General features: G+C 39.3%; 1 protein-coding gene across 13 annotated transcripts in view; it reads left to right on the top strand.

Moving 5' to 3' along the window:
- LOC124139286 (spectrin alpha chain-like) overlaps positions 1-27,871 on the top strand; it is a 67,521-nt gene that overhangs the window by 5,409 nt on the left and 34,241 nt on the right. For 7 of the 13 annotated variants that reach the window (XM_046506243.2, XM_046506242.2, XM_046506238.2 and 4 more), the window contains exons 2-22: positions 9,294-9,554; positions 11,132-11,257; positions 11,812-11,952; positions 12,209-12,292; positions 12,795-12,899; positions 13,525-13,616; positions 14,090-14,234; positions 14,909-15,025; positions 15,692-15,865; positions 16,447-16,548; positions 16,876-17,013; positions 17,407-17,517; positions 18,212-18,289; positions 18,661-18,816; positions 19,977-20,181; positions 21,373-21,485; positions 22,172-22,186; positions 24,848-24,916; positions 25,945-26,061; positions 26,635-26,761; positions 27,565-27,755. In XM_046506243.2, coding sequence (XP_046362199.2) covers positions 9,303-9,554; positions 11,132-11,257; positions 11,812-11,952; positions 12,209-12,292; positions 12,795-12,899; positions 13,525-13,616; positions 14,090-14,234; positions 14,909-15,025; positions 15,692-15,865; positions 16,447-16,548; positions 16,876-17,013; positions 17,407-17,517; positions 18,212-18,289; positions 18,661-18,816; positions 19,977-20,181; positions 21,373-21,485; positions 22,172-22,186; positions 24,848-24,916; positions 25,945-26,061; positions 26,635-26,761; positions 27,565-27,755 — 2,658 coding nt within the window. In that variant the 5' untranslated portion in view covers positions 9,294-9,302. Of the gene's footprint in view, positions 1-4,053; positions 4,304-9,293; positions 9,555-11,131; positions 11,258-11,811; positions 11,953-12,208; positions 12,293-12,794; positions 12,900-13,524; positions 13,617-14,089; positions 14,235-14,908; positions 15,026-15,691; positions 15,866-16,446; positions 16,549-16,875; positions 17,014-17,406; positions 17,518-18,211; positions 18,290-18,660; positions 18,817-19,976; positions 20,182-21,372; positions 21,486-22,171; positions 22,187-24,847; positions 24,917-25,944; positions 26,062-26,634; positions 26,762-27,564; positions 27,756-27,871 lie in introns of those variants that run through there. The other 6 variants (XM_046506240.2, XM_046506249.2, XM_046506248.2 and 3 more) reach the window with 2 other exon arrangements.

The following is a 27,871-nucleotide window of genomic DNA, read 5'->3' as shown; positions in this document are numbered from 1 at the left end:
ACTGCAATACTCAATAATCACAATATTGCTTTGTCAGTAAATTGTAAATTATCTTTACAGGTATGTACATGATGTAATTGCATTGTTCTGGGTAATTTTCGACTTACTTATCCTAAAATTCTTAGCATCAACTACCATTGTATGTATTTGTGCTAACTCAGCAGTGTGAAAATACCTGTTTATATTTCATTCACTCAACCTGGTAGCTTGAGGCTGCTGTATGGTTATGTTCATGGGCTTTGCATGCTCAGGTGAATTCATTGTGGATGAACTGGTCCTGTTTGCTGTACTTCCTCGCTATAAGGCAGACATTCCCTCAGTATAAGGTGGACATTCCATCAGTGTACTATAAGCATGATAAGGTAGAGGGTGTAGCCTTATTCAGGTATGGAAGTATGTGTGCGCTTCACTTATTCCAAGCTGTTTTGTTTTATTTGCTTAACTTAATAACTTGTGTTTTGAGATAATTTTGTAGCAGGTGGCACTGTTTGTTTTCCCCTTGTTGCATATAAATGTTTATTCATAATTTCATTAATAGTGTATATTGATTTTCAAGTTTTACAATTCTCAACAATTCTGGTCCAGTTGTTCCATCGTGGAATTATTTTTGCCATCATTTAACCAATATGCAATGTAATGATTTTAGTTCATGTAAAATGTTTGATTACTAATGCTGTCACAAAGCCTAGCGTTATATTGAGGTGCCGCAGCAGGAGAAGGTTATTGTTGCACCTGTTGACAGAGTGAATCATCAGAGCTAGTCTGGGTCAGGCTCGGCTTGTCAATGTCATACCAGCACTCCTAGTGAACGAATGTATTGATTATCATAAAATACCCATTCACAATGTCACGGTGCAGCTATGAGATAACCTGAGCTTTCTATAGTGCGAAGGCATTTTGAGATTCACTCTTTCAGTTTATTTAAATTCATTGAATCTAGTTTTCCATGCAGACTTGTATTCAGACCAGATTGGATGCATCTGAAATGACATTGATATGGTGATGAGAATGTAATGTTATCATGGTTATCAGCAATAGAAATTGACATTAGTCCTGTTGTTCTTGTCAAACTGTCCACTAGTTAAGTATCATAAGGATATTGCCATTTTAAAAGGGGTTTACTATATGATTTCATTATAGGGACTAGTGGATTAAATATTAGTTTCTATCGCTGGGCGCTGGTTGTTTAACATTACATGTGGCAAGATCAGTTATGGATGCGTTTAGTTTGGGTCCAGAGGGATGACTGACGGTCCATCTGTTGGTATCTATAAGTTAGCACTTCTGAGTCAAATACAAGCCCAAGCTTGTGATTTACCATTATATCCTATAGTTTGTTGTTTAACACTGCACAAAGCAAAGACTATTCAGTGATTGTAATTATGAGCATCGATCCATGCAATTGTGATAAGATGATATGCATCAACCAAGTCAGCGAGTCTGACCACCCATTGCCGTTAGTCGCCTCTTACAACAAGCATAGTAGCCTTTTACAGCAAGCATGGGTTGCTGAAGACCTGTTCTAACCCGAATCTTCACGGGTCCCAACTAATTACCGATATTTTTAGTAGGTATCAGGGATTGACTTAATTGTTGCTAATTAAACAATAGGGTGAACCTGGAGCAATAGTCACTGTATATTGAACTGTCACTTCTAATTAATTGAAAAGTCCATATTGACAAGATTTCATTTGATATGGTCAGAGACCCGGCCTCTGATATGGTACACACTTCAGATGGAAATAAGATGGCAAAATTGACGAAAGCACTGGAACATAAATATTATAATATATTTTTTTGCAAACAAACTGTAATACCATTTACAACAGGTGCTATTTCATGTCATCACTCTAAATATATTGAATTATGATCTAAACACACATTGTCGAAATTTGTCGAAACTGCAGATTATTGTCTCCTGCATGCCAACGAAATGAACAGCTGATGGTGGTATACATGCCTCCTAAACGATCTATAATTGTCCTCGCGAATAATTCCCCATCAAGTTGGCAATGAACATAAATACATAAATATTAGTGTAATTTCTCCTAAAAAGACAAGGAACAGAAATATAAGTCAAATGTAATTTTTTGTTAATACTAATGCTAATATTTTTAAAACAATGTATTCGCAGTGGAATAATTAATGTTTGAAAATAGGATATCTGAGGATATATCTATATAATCTGGTAAAATTACTTGCAATATTATTTAAGTCACAAGTACCAAAAATCAAATACAGTTTCCCCACTGTGTGAAGATGAAATAGCTCTGAAAATTAGCAAAATCACACGCCCAAAAATCTCTTTGCTTTTGGACCAGGGGAGATTTTCTCTCATAGCTAAAAATGTACAGGATAATCCCTGAAGTTAAAGTCTTAGTATATGGACTGGTACAAGTTGATCTTAATATACCAGGATGTTATTATAAATACAAGTTAGGGGCTTCGGACAAGTGAATACGATCAGACTGTTCTTTTATGGTTACCATGGTAATGCAAGTTGACATATACATATTTACTTAAATTTAATGCTTGATGCCAAGCACAGTAGAGTTTACAAGTCCGACTAGTCAGTGGACTGTTGTCTGTTATATTATATATATGTCAAAGTGGTGTGTAAGAAATGTATAAAAAGATTTTTTGTTGAGATGGGTGCTCAGTTCAGAATGTCCATTTTACATGAAATTGAAATGTATGACGCTCTCTGTTACATTTTGCCTTAGTTTTATTTTATGATTTTAACGGACGGTTCATGTGGCAGAATTGACACTAAGCATGTAAGACTGGACTGAACCAAGGTTTGTTTTTCTTTGATCGTTGTTTTGAAACAACCGCTTGATGGGTGTGATATTCTAGAATAAATAAGTTTTAATTTCATGAAATTTAGGCAAATGAAATTTAATTTGTGGCCAACAGACATGTAAATGTATTCTTACCTGGCGCAGTAAACTGTAAGCCTGATGAGAATGTTTTAGCACCTGGTATTTTCAGAATTTCTGATGATACCATGCTTCAAAATATTAAACTTGATATTGCCACTGACCACTGCTGACAGATGTTTTCCAAGATGTTTTTTAGGAATTCAACAAATTTCTTTATTCAAAGGAATGGCCTAGAAATCATGAAACTGCAGTAAAGGTCATGGTCACGAGCCTGAAGCCCTAGTCTTGTAAACTTATGTTTGGTCTAGTTCTCCAGCTAATTATAGTCAAGCCAATATAGATAACACTACTGAAAATGACGCTTGGAGGCAAGTTAAGGTTATTAGTCTAAAGTTTTTGGCACCGACTGTGGTCTTTACATGTTCATGGAAGATGTATGTATTCTTAAACCAAATGACGTACGGTCTGGGTAAAGGTTAAATATTGATGTCTAAGGCACAGTGAAAACCCTTCTTCATGGACATTAAAGCAAATATTTTGTCAAGAGTGTATATCATTTTTCAAGCGCCAGCTACTGATTTTCCTGTTCATATCATTGTAAGGAATTGTAACAATGCATTTGGATGTTTGCTGTTAGAATATTTGCATGTTGATTCTTCCAAATATCTTCACACAGAATATTGATACATCATTAGCACTAGGTCTGTGGGTGTTAATCTCATTTCTGTCCACTCAGCATACCAAGCTAGGTCTTTTTCAAATATAAGCAGCAATGTCTCGAAGACTAAAAAGTGTCGTTAGACGCTTCAGAGGTAAAAGCAACACCAGAGCCATTTTTGAAACCCACTTCAAACCTCCTTTCAACCTAATGAGACAGTATATGATAAAAACAGCCTCCCACGGCAGTTCCACTGGAGACAGAAATACGTCGACCATCTCTCTTCAATTCCTTCCAACATGACATAATCAGATAGCTTGCCTACTGTGGCTTTAGTTCCTGCAACACTGCAGAGCAATGCAAGCACACTCTATCGATCTGCCTGAATCAGTAATGATTGCAGATGGTTGCCGTGGCAACATCTCCAGCGGATCTAGCCAGCCAGCTCTGGCAGAGTATCAGCAGCAATGGTTTCCTCGGCTGTCCGACCCGACCACGGCTGCGCTACCAGACTGGAAGTATCGATGTAGATGGCTCTGCCTCACTGCTCCCTTGACTATTCACCAGCCAACAGTTGTTCCGTGAGGTGCCTTGGGGTTGTGTCTTTCTACCGGCAGATTCCAGCGGATGTTTAAATGTCCATTTCTTGAGCAGTTCCCAGACCTGTTTTTCCTAACTGTCACCCTCCTTCTGTTGGCGTATGCTATCTACTATGGCCTTTTCTGTCTAACACTTTACCTCCTCTCCACCCAGAACAGGAGAGGTATGTACTAACATCCAGTAACCTTCAATATCTCAATTTTAACTCGTTATGTTGAGAGTGACAAGGGCAAACTGACTAGTCAGCACAAAATGCTTAGTTGTCAAAAATATGTTTGGGCTGTCTTTTAGTTTTAATCATTGTTAATTATTTAATGATCCTGTTTCGTTTGTCTTTTATTCTCTAATTGATTTAAAATTATTGTTATTAGTGGTAGACACTTTTATTTACTTTGCTTTGTATCGTATACGATGTTTTATTCAATCCACAAATATGGTTTCTTATTTGTTTCATTTCATTCTGAGGGTTGATAATGATATGCTTGTTTTGTTAAAAAAAATCAGCCAGAATAGAATTCCTATGAATATAATGATAAATTTGTCATGAGCGCGGTGCTCTTAACACCAGCTGAAGACATTTTCAATGTGGTTTAAATGGTTGCAGTAGGCACAGTATTTCTATGGACAAAGTGAAGGAAGTACGAAGGGGCGGATTCTTTTGTATTGCAACATATACAGGTCATGATCTGACATTGGTTTTTCTAGACCTGCTTCGAGATCGATATTCGGCCCCAAGTCTGCAAATGACGGTAAAAATTCCCATATTAGAATTAAACATTTCCTGATCTTCATGCTGTTATAGTTGTAACTAATGTTATAAGGTTATGGCTTTGTAGAAATGTCTTGTGTTTCTCTTATAATGTGACCAACAGAGGAACAGGCTTTAATGCTTAGTTTTACATTACTACATCGAATGCAACGTTAAAATTCAGTGTTAACATTCAATGTTAAAATACATCTGGAATTTTAGAAAAAAAATGTTTTGAACCAAGGAAAGATTCTTCCAAGTTTGCTTGCCAAAGAGCACTTAGTTTAGAATGTTAGATATTCCCCCGTCAGATATGACACTATTGACAGATGAATATTTACTTTTCTTCTGAGAGACTCCATTACAAGCCTCAATCGACCCGTGAAGATCGGGTGTAGAATAGGTCTTCAGCAACCCATGCTTGCCGTAAGAGGCAACTATGCTTGTTGTAAGGACTAACGGGATCAGGTGGTCAGACGCTCGCTGACTTAGTTGATGTATCATTGTATGTCATCATATCCCAATTGGATCGATGGTCATGATGTCAATCATTGGATTGTCTGGTCCAGACTTGATTATTTACAGACTGCCGTCATATAGCTGGAATATTGCTGAGTGTGGCGTCAAACAACAAGACAAAAACAATAAAAGAAAACAATCCTCAATCCATACACCATGTATACATAATGAGTTTTCAGTTCTTGATTGTGACTCATTTCTAGTGTTCAGGACTATTGTTGCCATGTTGAACAAAGCAGTCATAATGTTGCTGCTTTGCCTTGATATGTTATTCGCATGCTATGCCATCCTTAATCGTTGTTCTTCATCCTTAATTTACATCAAGGTTTCTAGAACATGCAGAATGGATTGATTATTGATGTCTCAGCTTGAAATTGAGGAATGTTTACATGTTTTGCATGTTTGTGATGTAGCTGAACATAGTTAAAACTATTTTCTTTTCAATTTGGGTGACATTTTACAAAAGTGAAGATTTTGAATCTTTCACCTTCCTTGGAATTTACCTGGTTGTCAGACAAAGCCTCAAAATTGTCAGAAGTCATTTTATGTTTGTCTAATTTAGTTTTTGTTTGTCAGTGTTATAAACCAACCAATAGACAACTGAAAGGGCCTTCTTCCTTAAAAGGGCCTTGTCATGAAAACAAATTCATTTTATCCCAAACACTAGTTAGTCCTTTAGACCATTGCAAATTATAGACTTGCATGGGCTGATTTTATATATATTTGTATCAGGGTCTGTAAAACAGACTATAATTCATCCTAAAGTCCACAATAAACAGAAATACCTAAATATTTATGTAATTAGTATTTTATTTCAGTTTTCAATGCTTATTGGTAAGCAAGGCTATACCTATATAATCTCGTTATTGTTCAAGTCACAAATAACAAAAATCAAGTACAGTTTCCACTAATATACAATTCCAAGACTAGAGCTATGACTTGTACAGATTGTAATAGTTATTTGATAAAAGATAATTTCAAATGCTTTTGGCTACCTACAATATTGGCATGAATGTTACCACTCGCTACTTGGACAAAAATGCCTGGCTGAGGCCTGGGACTAGTTTGATTTGACAAATGGTGACTATCTCTGAACTGTGGCCTTAGATATGTTCGTGATGAAACTCCTGTGATTTGTCTCGCTGAAAAAAAGTGAACTTGGTTAGGAAATATATTTAGGCCTACTGCCTTATGTTTTGTTAATCAGATCAAAGACATTTGAAATTCATTTAATTATAGCTGTAAAAGGTCACTGTGGCCCATCACCGTCTAGGTCGAAGGAACATGCCTGGGCAGTCGATAATCAAAGCGTTGATCCCTCATTCTGAGCCCCCTCATTCCCTGCACTTACTGCTGGAGATTTTTGTGGCAAGATTGAATTAGATCTTCCACATTATGGGTTTCAACGGCTTAATCAATGACCAGACTGACTGATACTGGCATTAGTGGGAGACACAGCCTCCATTGATATCTATGGTGTGTCGTGTGAATTATCTGTCAACTTGGTATAGCTGGAACAAATTGAAAATTGATGTTAATGTCTTACTTATCATGTCACTTGTATCATGTGTATCAGTCTATGCCAAACAAAAACTTAGGATTGACTAGCCAGAAATTGGCTCTTACAATCTTTAGTACCTTGTTTGGTATTTTGTAAATTTTGTAATCTCACGAGATCGAACAGAATTCTAGACTCAGGCTTCGGACTAGTTGTTTAAGTTGCAGACTTTCATTTCATTCATGGTTTATTTTCATAAGCTCTAAGATCAGTGGTTAAAAATGAGCATAGAACTGAAGAAGAAAAATCTTTTATTTGGATGTGTTAAAATTGTGCTTCTGTAAAAAAATCACTTCTGTTTTGACCATTCTACATGGAGCTAGCTGATATTGTTTTTAAGATACTCTAGAGGGACAAGACTTCTAAAGCATTTTAACATGGCTCCGATTGTAATGCTATTCGATTAAATAGTTATATAGGTATGAGAAGAAAACAACTTAAAATGTACCTGTATTTAAACCATTTTTTCTAAAATCTTCTTACTAAGTACCATGATCCACCAACAGTTAGATGTTACATGGTACATGGAGTTGCTGTCTAGGATAACATGAACGCCGACTCACAGTAGTACTGCAGTGGTGAAGATCCGGGGTAGAATGGGCAACCCATGCTTGCCGTGAAAGGCGACTATGCTTGTCGTAAGAGGCGACTAACGGGATTGGGTGGTCAGACTCGCTGACTTGGTTGATGCATGTCATCGTATTCCAATTGCATGGATTGATGCTCAATGTCAATCACCGGATTGTCTGGCCCAGACTTCATTATTTACAGACTGCCGTCATATATCTGTAATATTGCTGAGTGCAGCGTTTAAGAACAAAGAGAGAAAGGAGAAAGTACTATTGTGGAACTCTGAAACAGCATGACCTTAAGGTTTCCCTCGGGTCCTTATGGTTTGCTCCTGTGGTATTTGAATCTAGCATGCCTAGTGATCCATAAGTGAAACTTTTAACATTAGTTATGACAAGGGCCCCTTCACTTTCCTTTTTAATTTAGAACATTGCTGAAGACAGTGCTACAGTATATCAGGTACGCCTTGTACTAGATACCACACACTTGTGGTAAGAGGCGACTAACGGGGTCGGGTTGTTGTCAGACTGGATGAATAACAGGCCTCCCTGAAATAGCTGGAATATTGCTGAGTGCAGCATTAGACAACCTCACTCACTCACTCACTCACTCACTCACTCACTCGCTCGCTCGCTCGCCCGCCCACCCACCCACCCACCCACCCACTCTATTCACTCTCTCACTCATGTCAACTGACCCTTAGGTTATGACGAGGATCCTGTGAATTTCGTTCTTAGGTTCATACACTGCTGTAGACAGTGGTTCAGTATGTCCGGTACAACACCAACCCCAGTGTTTAGCTGGTTCCAGTGATTCTGGTGATTCAGATGCTGATGATGTACCAGATTTCATAGTTACTTAGTATGCAGAAAGTGCCACACTGTTCAAGCACGACATACCTGTATGCCATCTGTTGCACCTGTAACTCATTACCTGGCAAGGATCAATATTGTCATGATTGCTTTTTCAGCAAAATTTAATGAAAACACATTATGGTAGCTTTATGGCAGATAATATTTACTGCGGTCGACTGATGATGCTGATCATGTTGCCTACACTGAGTCATTTGGGTCGAAGGTTATGTTTTAATTTGTAAACATAACCCACAACTCAAAATGAATTAGTTTTGGTAACGCTAACCATGCTAACAGTGTTAGTATCAACTGTAATATTAAATAACTAAAAAAAAATAGCGATACATTATCATGATAAACCTTATTTTATATATATATTTAAAAAAACCAACTTATATCGCTAGTCCTGCTTGAACATGAAAAATGTGTTAACTATGTTTACATTTTCTGTCAGTTTTATTCCATTCCTATTTGTAGCAAATTTAAATCATTGAGAACTGGTTGAACATTATTGACCTCAGTTGCTTATGATATGAGGAGTACCATCTTTGGAATTTTTACTTGTCCTCTGCACAATTTAGTTGGCTCGGGCTTGCTGAATAGCATGAATTTTGAAGGCTGATGATATTAAATACCAAATGAAAAGTCAGAAATCTGAACATGTAGAAAAGATGAATCACATATTTTAGCAGTCAAAATGGTGGTTTAAGAACATGGTAGAATGTGTGTACAATTACCTTTTACTCTCTCAGATCTTGGTTCTCGCTGCTGCTAAACCAGGATCTGAGGACATACCAATTTATTACCATTACAGTTGACCAAACATTTTAAGTTGTCCAAGACAATGTGTCTAGTGTACACCGTCCCCGATCCGGTAATCCAAAATGTTTTCTGTTTGTTGCAGACCCAGAAGATGTCGACGACAGAGGTCCAGCCTCGCGAGATAAAGATCCTCGAAACAGCAGAGGACATTCAGAACAGGAGAGATGAAGTGCTGTCCCGTTACACCAACTTCAAGTTCAGCTGCCGGGACCGCAGGGACCGTCTCGAGGACTCCCGCCGATACCAGTACTTCAAGAGAGATGCTGACGAACTGGAGAGTTGGATCCATGAGAAGCTGCAGACTGCCTCGGACGAGAGCTACAGGGATCCAACTAACCTGCAGGTAGATACTCTCAACTCTCCTGGCATGTTCAGACAGGGATTATCTTGGCCTGCTCAGAGGTCTGCAGCCAGTGTCAGTACAAATTCTCTGATTGGGATTACAGTTCATGTAGTTATAGTTAAGACCAATGCTATGGTTTGGTGGAGGTGGCTTGTATTTCACAGGCTTTAGTGCTTAGTTTTACACTAAGGCGCTCTCAAGGCGCTCTCAAAATTAGACGTAGGGGCCTCTTATCAGAATATTATTTTGGTGAAAAAAACAGAGTTGAAAGATAAATTTTTTGGTTTATGCTGACAGCCTGAAATGTTTATGTACGACAGATATATTTTTCCAGAATTTAATTGCCAATAATAAAGGGTGCATATTTCACACGAGTGCATATTATATGTGAATAGGAGAAGGAAGCTGTGCGTATTATATGTGAAAAGGGGTCTGAAGGGGTGCTAATTGGGATTGTTCAAAAGCCAATATATTAGCAAGTCTCGCCACAGTCGCTTATTAGAGCGGGGCGCTTATTACGCCGAATCGGTACCTCCTAATTTGAGAAAATGAAAATCTTTAGCAAACATCCCAATTTTGAAAAAGTGATGAGTTTTCCCAGTTAACCTGCCAAGTGCAGTTAGTTTAAAATCCTAGATTAGTCCCTGGATAGATAAGCCCTAACTGTAACGTTTTTTGTTTTGGTTTTTTTTGCTTGAGGTGCACCATAGGTTTTATTGCCGCCTGATAATGTCCGTAGTTTTTTGCCACTAGCCTGAATTTGTTGAACTTTTCTATCGATAAACCAGTCAATACCCTTATTTGAAATCAGGCTTTTTTCCAACATTGTGCAACTTTCCGTATTTCAAAGTGAAAAGACAACTTTAGAAAACCCAAGCTACCTACTTTATTTTTGGATGGCCTTTTATAGAGTTTACCTTCTTTCCAGCCTATATGAAACAGTGTTCTCGCTGGCTTTTGAAACTGACAGTTCTAGTGGACTGGCAGCTCTAATAATTTACCAGTCTCCCCCTAACTTTCAACAAATAAAAAATGTATGAAAATTACCTGGTTTTCAACATCATGTTCAGTGCAAAGATGTCATCTCTGAAATAACTTAATTAGATCTATTCACACAAACTTCAGTCACAAATTTTTCGAGATGAAGCCACTACAAAAGGATATTTAACCTCGAAGCAAAGCAAAATGTTATTTCCTTGCAATAAAAATAGACACGAGGAAACCCTGATGGTAACAGACAAGCTGACTTCATTCAAAAAATGTATTTTAATTGATATCGCCAATGTTTTGTTCAACAACAAAGATTTATATGGTACTAGTTTGCCGGTCCAGAGGGACTGGCAGTCACCTGAATTACCGATCCAAGCCTAATTTTACCGGTATAAAACTGCTAATTACCGGTAAACAGGATCACTGGTGAAACAGTTTAATTTGTGATTTTTATTTACTGGTCCTGAATGAAGAAATTTGTACAACATATTTTCATTGCTGGTTTTCTATATTTTCAAATCACATGTTCATTTTGCAATATTTTGCTCTTTAATGTACGAGTATACTGAGTTGGGTTTTTTTTTCAGGCTAAAATTCAGAAACATCAGGCGTTTGAAGCCGAGGTTGCTGCACACAGCAACGCCATTGACGTCCTGGACCAGACTGGAAACGAGATGATCACCCAAGGCCACTTTGCGTCCGAGATCATCAAGGTAGGAGGACAATGTGGGCATGACGGAGGTGATTGATCACGATGTCTGTCTATTGTAGAGTCTGAAGTAATTCTCAATTTCCCAGAAAGAGGATCCTTTGATGTGATATGTTCAACTGTTAATGGTTGTGTGAAGACAATATATATCTGAAAGAAGAAACAAGATTGATATTGAAGTACTGTAAATCTTGAAATTAACATGAGTGTGAAGTAAATGTGAAAAATGCGAGTGGTCTTTGCTCGCATTAACTAAACTTCACATTTAGGCGGCCTCACTGCACACTTTGGATAGTGGAAATACCAACCTGAATATAAACACAAACAACTGTATTCCACATCACGTTTTTTGAAGCAGCAGATGTAACAAGCATCTAACAATGTCTTGCAAAGAATAGAAAGCACACAGTAAATATTGTCTCATTTTTGGCTTGGAGTCCGCAGTCATATTTATCAGTGTTCCCGCTGGCTTTTGAAACTGCCAGTCCTGTGTTTGTTATTGATGCATCTTGATGAGATGTGCCTCCTGTGTTTCTATAATGTCTCTCCCCTCAACAGGAGCGCCTCGATGAGCTGCACCGTCTGTGGGAGCTGCTGCTCCGCAAGCTGTCTGAGAAGGGCCTCAAGCTGCAACAGGCGCTGCGACTCGTTCAGTTCCAGAGAGAGTGCAATGAGGTCATGTTCTGGATCTCTGACAAGGTTAGTCATCTATATTCCTATTGCCAGATTTAGAAATGATCTCTCAAATCCCACATCTTCTCAAAGAGGTAATTCTGACTTGATTCCCCATGCAATTAGCTACTGATATCAAAAGATCAATTATTATTGATTATTGATCAGTTACCCTGATAATGCTCCTCCTCTTTTAGCCTCACCCCACACACAAATGCCCCCACTATAGTTTTCATGTTTGCAGTTGCTAAGGAATATTAATTACGTGCTGTTGATATTGCAGGAAGCATTCGTGACGTCCGAGGAGTTCGGACAAGACTTGGAACATGTAGAGGTACTGCAGAAGAAGTTCGATGAGTTTCATAAGGTGGGTAGCACTCATACTCAGACAGGAAAGTCTTCTTGACATCAAAGAAAAAAACAACTGTCGATGATACAAATTTTGATAAAGCAGTTCTTTCTGAATTTCTAAACGTAACCATTACTTGAAGTTAATTCTATTTCAATTTCTTGACAAGTCTGCCATTACTTGATTCCAGTGAACCTTATACTTATTTAATGCACTTCATTTTGAACAATATTTTTGGATTGTTAATGTTAACAATTATTTATTTCAATCAGTGCTTGACAGATGGGAGTGATTTAATCCCATTTCTTGATCATAAGTTTCACACCCAAATAGCATGAAATCAAGCATAAAAAAATAAATTAGACCTAGTATTGATATTAATGACCATTGTTTCTGTACATGTTGATATTGTTCTTTACAAATGAAGTTCTCAAATAATATGACATTTGCTACATTTGGCCACTTTCTAAATGGCATTGTGTGTTCATGTTGTTGATGGTTGACATGTTTTCTTTGGCAGGACTTGCAAAACCACGAGGACAAAGTGACAGAGGTGAACAGCCTTGCAGACAAGCTGGTGGCAGATGGTCACCCTGACGAGGAAACTATCAGACTGCGACAACAGGTGAGTCCTTGCCTTGTATCTCACTACAGTTTTCTAAATCCTTTAATATGTTTAATCAATTACCTCGTGATTTGATTCACTTCGAGAAGTAAGACCTGTTTTATTACAATATGGATCAATCAGATCGTCTTCACTAAGGGACACCATTTTATTTGAAGCAAATGCAAGTGATATGAGAGGTGGAATCTGATTGGTCAATAACTCGTAATAGCCAGTGGTGGTGCTAATATCGAGCCCAGCAATTCCAGTCTATTTCGACAAGGTTTGAAACTGGACTTTTATAGTCAGTTAACACCCTTGCCTCACAACAGTTGAATAGTGTATCACTCCATAACAGCTATTGAAGTGTATGTCGCTTTATTTTAAGGGTATATCTTTGCAGTTGAAAAGTGTTAGTGTTGAACTGTGGCAGCAGTTGAAGGAAAACATAAGCCAGGAGCTGAACTAGTCGGGTTGTAATACCAAAACAAGTTCCGTTCCTGTTCATGTAGAACAGGAAGCTCTTGCAATCAGTGTCAGTCAAGTTGTCCCCTGTGCAAAAATTATTTCAGCTATGACTGGTGATAGGTAACCATGTTTTGTTCCTTTAGTACATTTGCTAAATGTGCTTATTGGTGTGCTTCAGGAGGTGAATGAGGCCTGGCAGCGCCTGAAGCAGCTCTCCCTGCTGAGACAAGAGAGACTGTTTGGAGCTCACGAGATCCAGAGATTCAACAGGTCAGTATGATGAAATAAATCTGTTGACAATCCTGTTCAACAAATGATCTTAGTACTATGGAATAATGACACTCAGTCCCATACATTCACGACCTGTGAAGATTCCTGGGTAGAATAGGTCTTCAGCAACCTATGCTTGCCGTAAAATGTGATAATGCTTGTCGTAAGCGGCGACTAACGGGATTGGGTGGTCAGGCTCAATGACTTGGTTGATGCATGGCATCTATCCCAATTGCGTGGATCAATGCTCATGATATCAATCACTGGATTGTCTGGTCCGGACTCGATTATTTACAGACTGCCGTCATATAGCTGGAATATTGCTGAGTGCGGCGTTAAACAACAAACCAACCAACCAAACCAACTTTTCCACATGGTCATAATACCAATGCCTTTATGACAACAGCTTTTTAGAGTAACCTCCCTTGCTTCAGTCACCGCCCTAAGTTAATATTTGTTTCTTTTTCTGACAGAGATGCTGACGAGACCATCTCATGGATTCAGGAGAAGGATGCTGTGCTGTCGTCGGATGACTTCGGACGTGACCTGGCCAGTGTGCAGACTCTCCAGCGTAAACACGAGGGAGTGGAGCGCGACCTTGCTGCTCTGGAAGAAAAGGTACAGTCATGGTCCTTGAAGATGTGAAAACTTGGCCCAAACCTATTGTGTGACATCTTATGTATAACCTCCGTGGGGATTCCGGGTTAGAATTGGTCCATTGCAAGTTATGCTGGTCGTAACATGCGTCTTGATAGATCGGGATGTCAGAGATTTGGTTGCATGTCATCCTACCCTGACGTCGGGATCGTTTCTCAGACTACCAATCACTGGATTGTCTGGTCAAGATTTGATTATTTACATTCTGTCGTCATACTGTAAGTTTGCCAAGTCATACTGCAAACAAGAAATACACAGTGGAGAGTGTACACTTCTTACAAGAGAGCATCATTGTGTGATACAGAATAAAGGCTCTATAAAAGAAGTGCAGGGATTTATCTTTGATTTCAAAGTAGCCTTAGCCGGCAAATTAGGAGCAAATTGTAAATATTGTTCACGATGGAAAAAATCAAGTGACCTGGATCGTTGACTTGGTTAATGGCGACTCATCGTATGCCGATTGTGTGGATCATTAAAGTTTGTCTGGTCCAAACTCAATTATTTACAGGCTGCCATTATTATTGGAATATTGCTGTGGGCGTCAAATTTCAAACTGTTCAAATAAAATGTACCGTTTTTGGATTAATGAAGTTTGTAGTTTCCTGTGTTTTTGAGTGGTGTTGTCGTGGTTACAGGTGACAGCTCTGGGTGCCGAGTCCAAGAGGCTGCAGGAGATTCACCGGGAACAAGCTGGGCAGATCAGTGGCAAACAGAACGAGATCGAGGAGAACTGGGATAGACTCAGGACCAAGGTACGATATGTTTAAATGTGCAGGCTCAAAGCCTTGATCCTGAAAGGCTCTATATCCTGCCCAGGGCTATGATGCCATGTATCTACATGACCAGTTAACCATCACGTATTTATGAGAACACAGAAATATAAAGGGAAGAGATTATCAGTTTTAGAAACAAAGTCATGAAATGTTTATACAAATAGAAAATAGAAATTAGAAAGGTCTCCTTTGTATTTGGGTGATCTGAACACTGATTTATTTATAGAGCAGAAATCTGCCTTTGAAATTGATGCATTGCAAGACTGCAAAGTTGTGCTGAAGTCAAGTGAAAATCCAATAATTTTTTGTGTTTTTTCTCCACTGCACTTATTGCAGGCTACGGTTAAGAACAGATTGCACAGCAGATAAATTGCTGTACCATTTACTTTACTGGAAATTTAAGCGTGTACATATGGTGAAGATTGTCAATCTGTAGTATATATAAACAAGTAAAAATAAACATTGTCCAAAATGAAGGTTATTTTATTTCAGTACGTTTGTTCTATACATGGTGTAAATTTGATGCAAGTGATATTTATTAGCCTGTTTTTAACCAGCACCAGAGCAGTCTTGTCAATGGTAATCACGTCCAGTTATGCCTATCCCTCTGACTGTCTAGTGTAAAGTCATGTCCTATTGTTATAGGCATCGGGAAGGAGGTCTCACTTGGATGATTCCTACTACCTTCACCGTTTCTTGGCGGACTTTCGTGACCTCGTGTCATGGATCCATGACATGCAGGCAATCATCGCTGCTGATGAACTGGCCAAGGATGTGGCCGGCGCTGAGGCCCTACTGGAGCGCCACCAGGAACACAAGGTAAGATGGGAGACATGCTGTTCTTGTTGTTAAGTTTGTTAAGGTAAGGGGGGTTGGGGAACATGTGGTTCTTCTTGTTAAACTCAATCATTGCTTTGGATCTTTCTTTAAAATAGAAGCAAGACACTGAATAGATTTCCTTCTGAAAACTCCACATAACAGTCGAAAGTGTGGCCCTAGCCCATGTCTGTCATAGTGAACTCTGACAGCAAAATCGGGGCGGTCGGGTAGCCTAGTGGTTATAGCATTTGCTCGTCACGCCGAAGACCCGTCCCTTGCCGTGATATTGCTGGAATATTGCTAAAAGCGGCGTAAAACCGTACTCACTCACTCACTCACTCACTGACTGACAGCAAAATCAACAGGATCATGATAGCATGCTGAGAGTTCACTCAAGAGTTAAGCTGTTCATTCTTTCAAGACATAGTATCTTTACCATTACAAAATCTCAAAATGGAGGACATTTTTATATTCTTCTAGTTCGTGAAAAAAATGATATGATTGTCAGATATTGGTTGTCATATTGTAGATTGTTTGGTATGTATCGGTGCTTTTGTGCATACTCCGCTTTCATCTCCCAGGGTGAGATTGATGCTCGCGAGGACAGCTTCAAGTCAACAGCTGAGGCTGGGCAGAGATTGGTTGACACCAACCATTACGCCTCGGATGAAGTCCATGAAAAGGTAGAGTTACATGTCTAATTAATTGCACAAGATCTGCAACCTAATTTTCAGTGTGCATGGCGATACAGGGTAGTTTCGTAATCTTCAAACTTGCCGGGATGTAACCAGTCCTGTTTTATCTAAGCTTGATTTTCTTAATTAGGAACTTAAATCTTACAATTATATGTCCCCGTTGTATGTCCCCAGGGAGTTGAGAATGAAATTTGAGTGCACGCTTATCCATTGACTAAGGTAAAAATGTAGCACTGTGAGCATACCGGTGGGCAATTTGGTGTTATGAAAATGAACTCACGGAACCTTTGACCACATTGTTTTTTCTGTTTGTAGCTGGACGTCCTGCGTCATGAGAAGGACAGTCTCCTGAATCTGTGGGAGGAGCGACGCATTCTGTACGAGCAGTGCATGGACCTGCAGCTGTTCATCAGAGACACGGAGCAGGCTGATGCCTGGATGACCAAGCAGGAGGTACGTACTTGCAGGACCACCTCTGTGACCTTCTGGAAAGAGGACTAGGTTGGTGATCTGATTCCCTGGTCCCATCATACCAAAGGACGTTAAAAGATGGTACTTGTTGTTACCCTGCCCGGCGCTTGGCATTAAGGGGATATTTTCAGAGGTATCAATTGTGAAGCAAGTGTAATCAGTCATTGTCTTAAAGACAAATTGTTTTAGGATTTTTGTCAGTGATTTTGTCTTCCATATTACCAAATTTGAAAGACGTCTTTCATTTTGGATGACCGTTGATCGATATCCTTGCAAATGAAACACTGTGTAATTGATGCATTGAAGCAAGCAACTGGGTTTTCGGTACCCTGCTACTTGATGCTATAGTGAACACATCTCTCTGTTATCATGCAGGCTTTCCTGGCCAATGAGGATCTGGGAGACTCCCTCGACAGTGTGGAGGCCCTCATCAAGAAACACGAGGATTTCGAGAAGTCCCTTGCTGCACAGGAGGAGAAGATCAAGGTATGTTGTAGGTCTAGGAAGTACTCAGCTGACATCTGATGTGTTGGCCAGCTGCTCGCTTGACACGTCTATCCCCTGTGTATAGTGCAACCTTATTAGTCTGGACCCTGTTTGTTGACAGTTCTGTCCAGATTAATGGGTGTTCACTGTATCACTGTCTGGATACATTATGATGACAAATGCCCATTCAGTTAATGTTCGGATTAGTTTTCTTTCATTGAAATAGGCCCGTGAAGATCCGGGATAGAATGGGTCTTCAGCAACCCATGCTTGTCGTAAGAGGCGACTAACAGGATTGGGTGGTCAGGCTCTCTGACTTGGTTGATGCATGTCATCGATCCCAATTGCGTAGATCGATGCTCATGATATCAATCACTGGATTGTCTGGTCCAGACCCGATTATTTACAGACCGCCGTCATATAGCTGGAATATTGCTGAGTGCGGCGTTAAACAACAAACCAACCAACCAACCAATCATTGAAATAACTCTCAACGTAATCCTACATTTCATTGTATTTTGCGCATCAAGGTCACAGACATTTTAAGCCCATTCTTCTTTTATGCTGTTATAATGAAGCTTGTTTAGCATTTCCTTAAAATATTTATTGGCAAAAGTATATAGTTATGGTGTCAGGATGATAACATTTGCACATTTAGATATGTTCATAGCATTGCCTAAATGTGTTTTTCCAGGCTCTTGACGAATTTGCAACTAAGCTGATTGAGAGTGAACACTACGCCTCTGACGAGGTAGCTGCCAGAAGAGACCAGGTGGGTGCAACAAAAATGTTATCTTTTGTTACTTATTTTAATATTACCTGTAGTTACCACTGCCTTTAACGATGTTAAATGTAGCTACTAAGTTTAATGTTACCTGTAGTTAACTGGGTTAAGCTCTAATTGTACTCTTGTCATTAATGATGTTACCTGTGGTTACCTAGTGTAAAGTTACCTGTGGTTACCTAGTGTAAAGTTACCTGTGGTTACCTAGTGTAATGTTACCTGTAGTTACCTAGTGTAAAGTTACCTGTGGTTACCTAGTGTAAAGTTACCTGTGGTTACCTAGTTGAAAGTTACCTGTGGTTACCTAGTGTAAAGTTACCTGTGGTTACCTGTATTAATCTCTGTTTACTGTGTTCCAGCTTCTCCGCCGTCGCAACATGCTTCACGAGAGATCTGAGCAGCGCAAGCAGAAACTGGACGAATCTGAACAGTACCAGATCTTTGAGAGGGACTGTGATGAAACCAAGGGCTGGATCAATGAGAAACTCAAGACAGCCTCTGATGAAAGTTATTTGGTGAGGCTGCCCCTCTTCGGTTGATCTTGTCGAGATTTGAGGATAGAACACCCTGTGATGTATTGTTGCAGTGGAGATACACAGGGACACCCTCTGAAAAGCCTGTAATTCTTCTAGTCCCCAACCTCTATACCTTCAGGGCTAGCATATCAGTAAACCTACAGGGGGCACGGGTGGCCCAGTCATCTAAGGCACCGCGATTCGCTGTGCAGAGTTGCGTCCCTTGGGCACGCCAGAAACCTATGATTGTGGGTTCAAATCCCGGTTCGCCCCGATTATGTTTCTAGGTTTGTCAGCAACATACCCGTGCTCGTGGGTTTCACCGAAGTAGTAAATGTCTGAGACCTGCATCACTTCGGGCTTTCCTCCCACATTAAGCTGACACGCCGCGATATAACTGGAATACTGTTAAAAGCGGTGTTTTAACCCCAACTCACTCATTCACTCAGTAAACCTACACTCACCCCTGGATACATTCTTGTTCTCACAATCTCAAATTACCTGCCCTTGATTTTCATTAGCCATTCAACATTCAAAAGACACGCAAAAAAATCCCTAAAAAATCTCTTTTTGGTGGAATGGATGTCTTCATATCCAACTCCCTCTCCCATCTCCTTTTCCTTTATACCTTGATGTTTGATTGGTCGGTAAAATATTAATGAAATTCAAGGGCGGGTAATTTGAGATTGTAAGAACTGCAGGAATGAATTCAGGCTTTGAAGGGTTAGTGTAGGTTTACTTAAATACGAGCCCTGGAGATACAGAGTATGACTAACCCCATAGATATACTAAACATTAAACGACTTTTGACTGGTGCTAAATACCAAATTATATTAAGAGATATCTAATTTACAGTAAGACAACCTCAAATTTAAATTTAGATTTATCTCCTTATTTTACCCCAGTGCTATCAACTCCTGGTTTTCTGGACGATTACACAATATTGTGAAACGTACCATCATATGACTTGTAGAACTACATTCACTGACTCTATCAATGGTCCTAAAATAACTACTCTACTTAAAACAAAAGTAACTTGAGACATCTTGCAGTAATTTCATGTAACCTCTCGTTAAAACTTGTATAAGTGTATTGATCCATGAAGAAATATTTCATTTTATTTGCGATTGTCATATAATGATCCTACTTTCCGTCGTCAGGACCCTACCAACCTGAACACCAAGCTGCAGAAACACACCAACTTTGAGGCCGAGCTTGACGCCAACAAGAACCGTATTGTAACGATCAAACAGACAGGACAGGATCTCATCGACAACAACAACTTCCAGTCACCGGCCATCAAGGATCGGCTGGATGAAATTGACGACCTTTGGGCTACTCTGCTTTCACAGACAGAAAAGAAAGGTATGTAAGAATTGACTTCAATATTTTTAGGGTTAATATGCAAATATATGCAAATGCCATAGAATCACAAATCATTATATATTCATGTGAGATTTGTAATGTGTCAGTAGCACAAGAGTCATGTTAAGATTTGTTTGTTTTGAATGATGTGAATAGTAACATTAATTAATATGGGTTGAGGGGCGGGTGGGGTAGCCTAGTGGTTAGAGCGTTTGCTTGTCACACCAAAGACCCGGGTTTAATTCCCCACATGGGTACAATGTGTGAAGCCTATTTCTGGTGTCCCCTGTCTTGATATTGCAGGAATATTGCTACAAAGCCGCGTAAAACCATACTCACTCACTCACTCACTGTAATGGGTTGACTGTCAATCTTTTCCTATGACGAAACAGGACAAATGTTGCATCGTACAAGAATGTTTTAATAGGGGGGACATGGTCGGCCCAGTCGTCTAAGGTGCTGTGATTCGCTGTGCAGAGTTGTGTTCCTTGGGCATGCCAGGAACCCTGATTGTGGGTTCGAATCTAACCTAAGGGACATAACTCTGTACAGAGAGTTGCGGCTTCTTGGAGATATAAGTCCCCTGTTCTTGTGGATGGAGCGTATGCATGGAGAGCGGAAGGTCGGTTGTTCGATCCCTGGTCGCGTCATACCCAAAGCCGTTAAAAGATTGTACTTGTTGTTATCCTGCCTGGCGCTAGACAGTAAGGGGAGAGAACTCGGGAGTCAGTGTACTGTGTCTGGCAGAAGAATGTACTTAAAGAGGACTTGGGCACAGCAGAAAACTATGGTCGTGGGTTCGAATCCCGGTTCGCCCCTATTACATTTCTAGGTTTGTCAGCACCATACCCGTGCTCTTGGGTTTAACCGAAGTGGTAAACGTCCGAGAACTGCATCACTTTGGGCTTTCCTCCCACATTAAGCTGACACGCCGAGATATAACTGGAATAGTGTTAAAAGTGGCTTTAACCCAACTCACTCACTGTTCTATTAGGATAAATTGTATTTTTATTGGTAAATAACTGAAATATGTTTTCATTAAAATTTGTTTTATGCAATGGAGTTTAACATATGTCATTGAAATGTCTTTCCGTAGTATTTCAATCAGTACCGTACATATTTTGAGAGATATCTTGATTTCTTGATCCAGTTCATTACATCTTTTGAGAGATTTCTTGATTTTGTTGCCAGGCAACAAGCTGAAGGAAGCTGCCCAGCAGCAGCAGTTCAATCGGAACATCGAGGATGTCGAGTCCTGGCTCGTTGATATCGAGGGTCAGATTGGTTCTGAAGACTACGGCAAGGTAGGTTATCAAGCGTGGCCTCTTTCAGAAACCAGAGTATTTCTACCTTGCGGATGTCTGACTAGTGTAGATTCCTACTCTAACCTTTATTGGTTCCGTTTCCTTTTGTTGATTTTTATCTCTTAACTAATTCTGTCATAGTTGTATTTAAAACCATTATACTTATGATAAAGCAGTGATTGTTTCCCATTCCGCTAATGGTGTATTTATAACATAACAAGTTGGATTCCTCGTATCTATGCATGGAGATTAACATGTCTGCAGTTATAATTGTAAAGTAACTAATTTATTACAATATCTTTTTTAGAGTTGATTTACAGAAGCATGTTTAACATGTGATTATCTTTTTACAGATTCTAACCTTTTTTAAGTTTGCTAATACCATGACTAGACCAATGATAACAGTACCCTTAGATTTAATGATCCCATAGTATCAACTTGTGGGTTGGTCCACCAAATTCCCCTCAATTTCCCATTTTCCCTCTGAGCATTTCAAAATGCTGTGACAGTTTCTCAGGAAGTTTTAGTCAGTAAGAACTAAGGGCAGGTAATTTGCCCTAGGTTGTGAGAGTTGTCTCCCTTTGACAATGAAAAGTGCCTGAGAGATTGTTCAGTCACTTTGTTGCCTAACATCTGTCCGTTCATTTGCTTCAATCTTATTTGGTTTTCTTTGTGACTTATGACAGCTGACTCAGAGACAAGTGAGTGGAGGTTCAACCAGCTGCTATTACATCTTTATATTTGCATAAAGGATTTACAACTAATGAACTATTGCCAAATTGATGACTTATAAATCAATTCTAATGCCTTTTTCTCTTGGCTTATTCTAAATGTCTTATAACCTGTGTTAATAACATGTTAATATTAATTGAGGCCATTTTTGAAACAAACTAGATCAATAGTATTGATTTTCTCATATTGTTATTCATATCTGACTTTTTTGTGCTTTTTCTGTCACTGCCATTACTTAAGCATTGTCTTTGTTTTTTAACAGTTTGTCTTTTATCAAGACCTGTAATATTTCTCACCTTTTAGTTGTCTCATGAAAAAGATTAAATTTGGCTGTACTAGCTAGTTGTAAATCCACTTCTTTATAAGGATATAGTAAACAGCGGGTGTGTCCTTATTTCAGGTTATTCTCCTACATTCTTATCACCTATTTTTCCGAACTGTTTTGTTGCATCAATTTATTGTTATGCAAATATAAGCTTGGTTTCAACTTACTTTGTCTTTCCTGCAAGTATGTTTGTATCCAATGGCTACATACTACATATCTAGAGAAGCGTTGAGTGGTAGACGTTATGTAGGAAGGGGTAGTGCTAGGAGAATGCTTGGTGTATGGTCAATGATTATTAGCTAAAGGAGAAAGTGTGCATTTTGACTTTAGAATATTGTAGTATTATTGCATACAAGGGGAATGAAAAGGTTGAAATTTGATGGAACAATTGTTTTTATTTATAAATATTTGCTCTGAATTAAAATTTAAATGAAATTACCTCTTGTACTGATATTTAATATTAATATTTTGAATGAATTCGATTTGAACATGAAAATAATATATTCAAGCTCAAGAGAATATATATCTTAATATATATGTTTTTGACACAAGCACTGATATGTTTTCATCCCTTTTGCATACATAGAACATGTAGAAACAGTATAATGTAGTATTGGTGTTAGAATCACGCTTACCAAGTCAGTAAACTCGGGAATAACAATAGCACCATCATGAAATGCTGCCACCTAGTGAGACTAGTGTAATTATACACCCACCACCTTTCACTTGTGATTTATTCGGTTAATGAATTTTGCATTAATTGCTAACAATACACAAGTGTGATGTCCCGACTACTTTTCACATCTTGCATTATGAATCATAACCTGTTGATACACAATTGACAACTTACTATCATGACATATGACCTGCTGGTAGTACTGACTGAATGCATGTTCAGGTGGTGAACTTAGGATATATTCTACCTAGCATGATCAGCTCGAAGTTAACTTGGTTGACATTTTACCCCAACAGCATGGATGAATCATCGATCATGGGTTCGTCTCCTCCAGGCCCAGACACATTGAAGACTCACGGTGTGGCTGAAACATTGCTGACCAAGCTTCCCTCACTCATAAGGATTCCATAGAGTAGCATGTAACCTGCATGCCTAGTGTCCTTCAGCTTGTATATGACAGAGGGGACTCGCAGGATACTCCCCAGGGAGTTGAGAACCTCACGGATGCGTAGTCACATAGACACCTAGATAGACATAGTGTTCACAGCACCCGTTCCAAGTTATAGGTTCAGTACTGGGTACTTAGTGATCCGTTGTGTTATTGCACAGAAGTGTCAGCTGTATACATTACATCTAGAGATTTTGCCGTGAAAGGCGACTGTGCTTGTCGTAAGATGCGACTAACGAGATAGGGTGGTGAAGCTCGCTGACTTGGTTGATGCATGTCATCGTATCCCAATTGTGTGGATCGATGTGCATGATGTCAATCACTGGATTGTCTGGTCCAGACTCGATTATTTACAGACCGCCGTCATATAGCTGGAATATTGCTGAGTGCGGCGTTAAACAACAAACAAACACAGAAACATCTAGAGATTAATATTTGACTACTTCATATACTTGTGAAACATTACATGTTAACATTTTATCTAAAATTAAGTAATCTATATTTAATTGGAAGATTAACAAGCCTGCAACTTCAGCCTCTCTTCTGGAGTCTGTGTCTGGTTACATTCTATTAGACTTAATAAGCTTATCTAATATGTGTCATCATTATAACACTAAAGTCTACTGATGCTGAGAGCCAAGTGGTCTCCAATATTTGGCACAGACTGCTAACCTACAGTGTATATCGACTTAGGAGGCAAAAACTCTATATTGTTTGTTTTTCAGCGTGATGTGAGTGCCCATTGCTGTTCAGTTACACAGAAACAATTGCTTGTGTATACATACTAATGATATGTTTGTCTAACAACTGATTGCTTTGAACATAGCACTACCCCTTTATCAAGTTGTCGCTAATTCTCAACAGAATTGTAACTTTAAATTTGATAACCGATTCTGTCGGCTGTGTACAATGCCTTTTTGACAATTTGACATTAAAACAATTCAGTTTAGTTATTACTAAACATGTTAAATTTGAGATGCTGAAAAAAAAGAAATCCACATAATTGTTAATTATTTTGCGTTTATCGGATGAAATGTGTGGCAGATTTAACATGGCAGGACATCATTGTCTATTGCTTTGTTTTGATGCTTTTGTCGAGGGAATTACTACTAGTTAGGGAAGTAGCATCATTAAAGTGTTGTGAGGAAGTACAGATTTCATTTGGATTCTCATCATTGTAGGATCTCACTCAAGTGAAGAACCTTCAGAAGAAACATGCTCTGCTGGAGGCCGACGTCGGGGCTCATCAGGTATGTAGTGACTTCTAATGTCCTCTGGGATTCCAGAGAAGAATGGTCCCCAGTAACTGATGCTTGTCAAGAGAGCTGACTGATGTGGATTGGGTGGCTGTGATGTGTGACCTATTTCATAGAACGTTATCACACTATATGAGTGGGGATTACAGGGATAAACACCAATGTTAATATTCAACAGCTAGTTTCTGACTGGTCATTTGCTACAGGGGAGGGGGTGAGGTTAAGAGGGTCATGAAAAAGGGCATGGGCGGTATCATGAAAAATATGATGGTTTTTGACTTTTTCGAATAAATTAATTATAAATTGGAACATTATTTAGGGACTGGTCGTTTACTGTAGGAAAGGCGGGGGAGGGCATGAATTTTTTTAACATGTATTGGGGGGTATTATGAAAAATATGACTCTTTTTTTTATTTCAAATGAATTAATTATAAATTGGAACATTATTTAGGGACTGGTCAAGGTGGGGAGGGCATGATTTTTTTTAACATGTAATGGAGAGAGGCATGGAAAAATGGTGGGGGCGACAGAATATGATATAGTCTTAAGACAAATTTCATTGGCCATTGACCAGTCTCTAATTGTTAATGCCTGTAACTAGATTTGGGGAGATGACAGATGGTGCTTTCACTAGTCTCGGACTGGAAGCGGTATCTACCTCTGGATTGTTGCTTGTGCCTTAAACCACCAGTTTGCATGGCCAGGACTCAATTCATACAGACCTGTTAGATTAATCTGGAATATTGCTAAGAGCAACGTAAAAAGCAGTTACCATGGTTACTGTTACCAAGTTCAAGATCCACTCTTAACAATTTGGTGATGTACACTTTAGCTGATTGGTTTAAAGCCTACTTTTCATCGTGTTTTTCTGTAACACGTGAACGTTTTACATGATAATATATCTGTATCGTTTGATCGTTCTGCAACAATACTGACTTTCTGTACACATCCTTTATTTTAATTTTCTACCTTGGAATAGTTTCTTCAAGGAAATGAACCGTACCTTCTCTGTGTGTTTACAGGACCGTATTGATGGACTCAAGGTTCAGGCTGCACAGTTCCAGAACACTGGCCACTTTGATAGCGACACCATCCAGGCTAAACAGTCCACGGTGCTGCAGCGCTACCAGAAACTCACGGTGAGTGTCGGTGCAAGGAGGGGAGGGAGAGGATCAAGAAAATCATATATAAACCAAAATGCAATGTTTAAATACCTCTGAACTTAAGAACATTAAGATTTTGCAAAATCCTAATTTAAAGCAAAATAACTAATTTTTCACAATTTTCCTGTCGAGGGCACGGAGTTTAGAATCCTTGATAAGTCCTTGAGAAGACCTCAAAGTTTTGTTAGGAAGATGCATTTTCAAAATTATGTAGATCCACACAAATCATGCAAATGAGAGGTTTTTTTACTAATTGGGGCAGACAGGTACCCTAGTGGTTAAAGTGTTCGCTTGTCACACTGAAGACCCGGGTTCAATTCCCGACGTGGGTACATTGTGTGAAGCCCATTTCTGGTGTCCGCTGCTGTGATATTGCTGGAATATTGCTAAAAGCGGCGTAAAACCATACTCACTCTCACTCACTTTTTTGACTAATTGTAAAGTACTCCAAATGATTATAAGTCACTGATATATATATATATATAATTCCTCCAGAAACTTGAGTTTAGTAGTTGTCTGACAGACAGTATTTATTTGTGTGGTGTACAGCAACCAATGACTGGGCGGCGTCAGAAGCTGGACCAGGCTATCAGCCTCCAGCAGTTCCTTCGAGACATTGAGGACGAGGAAGACTGGATCCGGGAGAAAGAGCCAATTGCATCCTCCACCAACAGAGGTGAGCCAGCCAGTTATGTTGTATGTCCTCGCTTCAAGTTGGTGTTATCCCTTATCTGTTGGAGTCCATGGTGGAGTCTTCAGGGATTCGGGGTTAGAATTGGTCCCTAGCATCCTATGTTGTTAATAAGAGGTGACCAAATAAATCAGGTGGTCAGACTCAGTGACTTGGTTGATGGCACGTTACTGTATCTCGATGGCATGGATTGTTGCACATGATGTCAATCACTTGATTGTCTCGTCCAGACTCAATAAGTTCAGTCCTGGGTTTGTGTAATCATATATGCATATGTTATGCAATGATGTGAAATGGCTGAATCATTTCCACCATGTCCACCATGTCCACCTAACACCAAAATGAACTTATATACACTTGATTAAGTAAATGAAAGATTTGAATATAATATCTTATTTAAGGATGTCTTTGTGTCTAATACTATAGAGACACCTTTGGGGCATTGGGGTATATTTGTTGTTAAAGTGAAGACCTGTGTTTCGATTCCCTTTATTGATACAATGTGAAATCCTCAATATATGCTTCTCAAGTGTGATATTGTGGGAATATTCTGGGTAAGAGCATTGGTTGCCAGCAAACCTATGCTTGTTGTAAGAGATGATAGTAAGTGATTTGGTGGATTGCAAGTCATCATATCCCAATTGCTTGGATCGATGCTCATGATGTCAATCACTGGATTGTCTGGTCCACACTCGATTATTTGCAGACAACTGTTATATAGCAGGAATGTTGCTGAGTGTGGTATTAAACAACAAGCAAAAGCTGATTTGTGACCTTGTACATCCCAGGACGCGACCTGATTGGCGTCCAGAATCTGATGAAGAAGCACCAGGCCCTCCAGGCAGAGCTGGCTGGACACGAGCCACGCATCGGCAACGTCTGCGACGTGGGCAAGGACATGGTAAAAGAAGGACACTTCGCTGAAGAAACGATCAACCAGAAGATTGGCGAGTTGCAGGACAAATGGCAGACACTCAAGGTCAGTCTACAAACTGCGATTTCCTTTGTCCATGATATCAGTTAGTTATATGTTTCACAGTATTCATGTCAGCTAGGCTTTTCTCATTGAAAACAACAGTTTACAAGAAATATCTT

The sequence above is a fragment of the Haliotis rufescens genome, unplaced genomic scaffold, assembly GCF_023055435.1.
Source record: "Haliotis rufescens isolate VD_foot unplaced genomic scaffold, xgHalRufe1.0.p SCAF_8, whole genome shotgun sequence".
Lineage (NCBI taxonomy): Eukaryota > Metazoa > Mollusca > Gastropoda > Lepetellida > Haliotidae > Haliotis > Haliotis rufescens.
The sequence above is the reverse complement of the archived record's forward strand: the minus strand, read 5'-3'. Positions and strand labels throughout refer to the sequence as shown.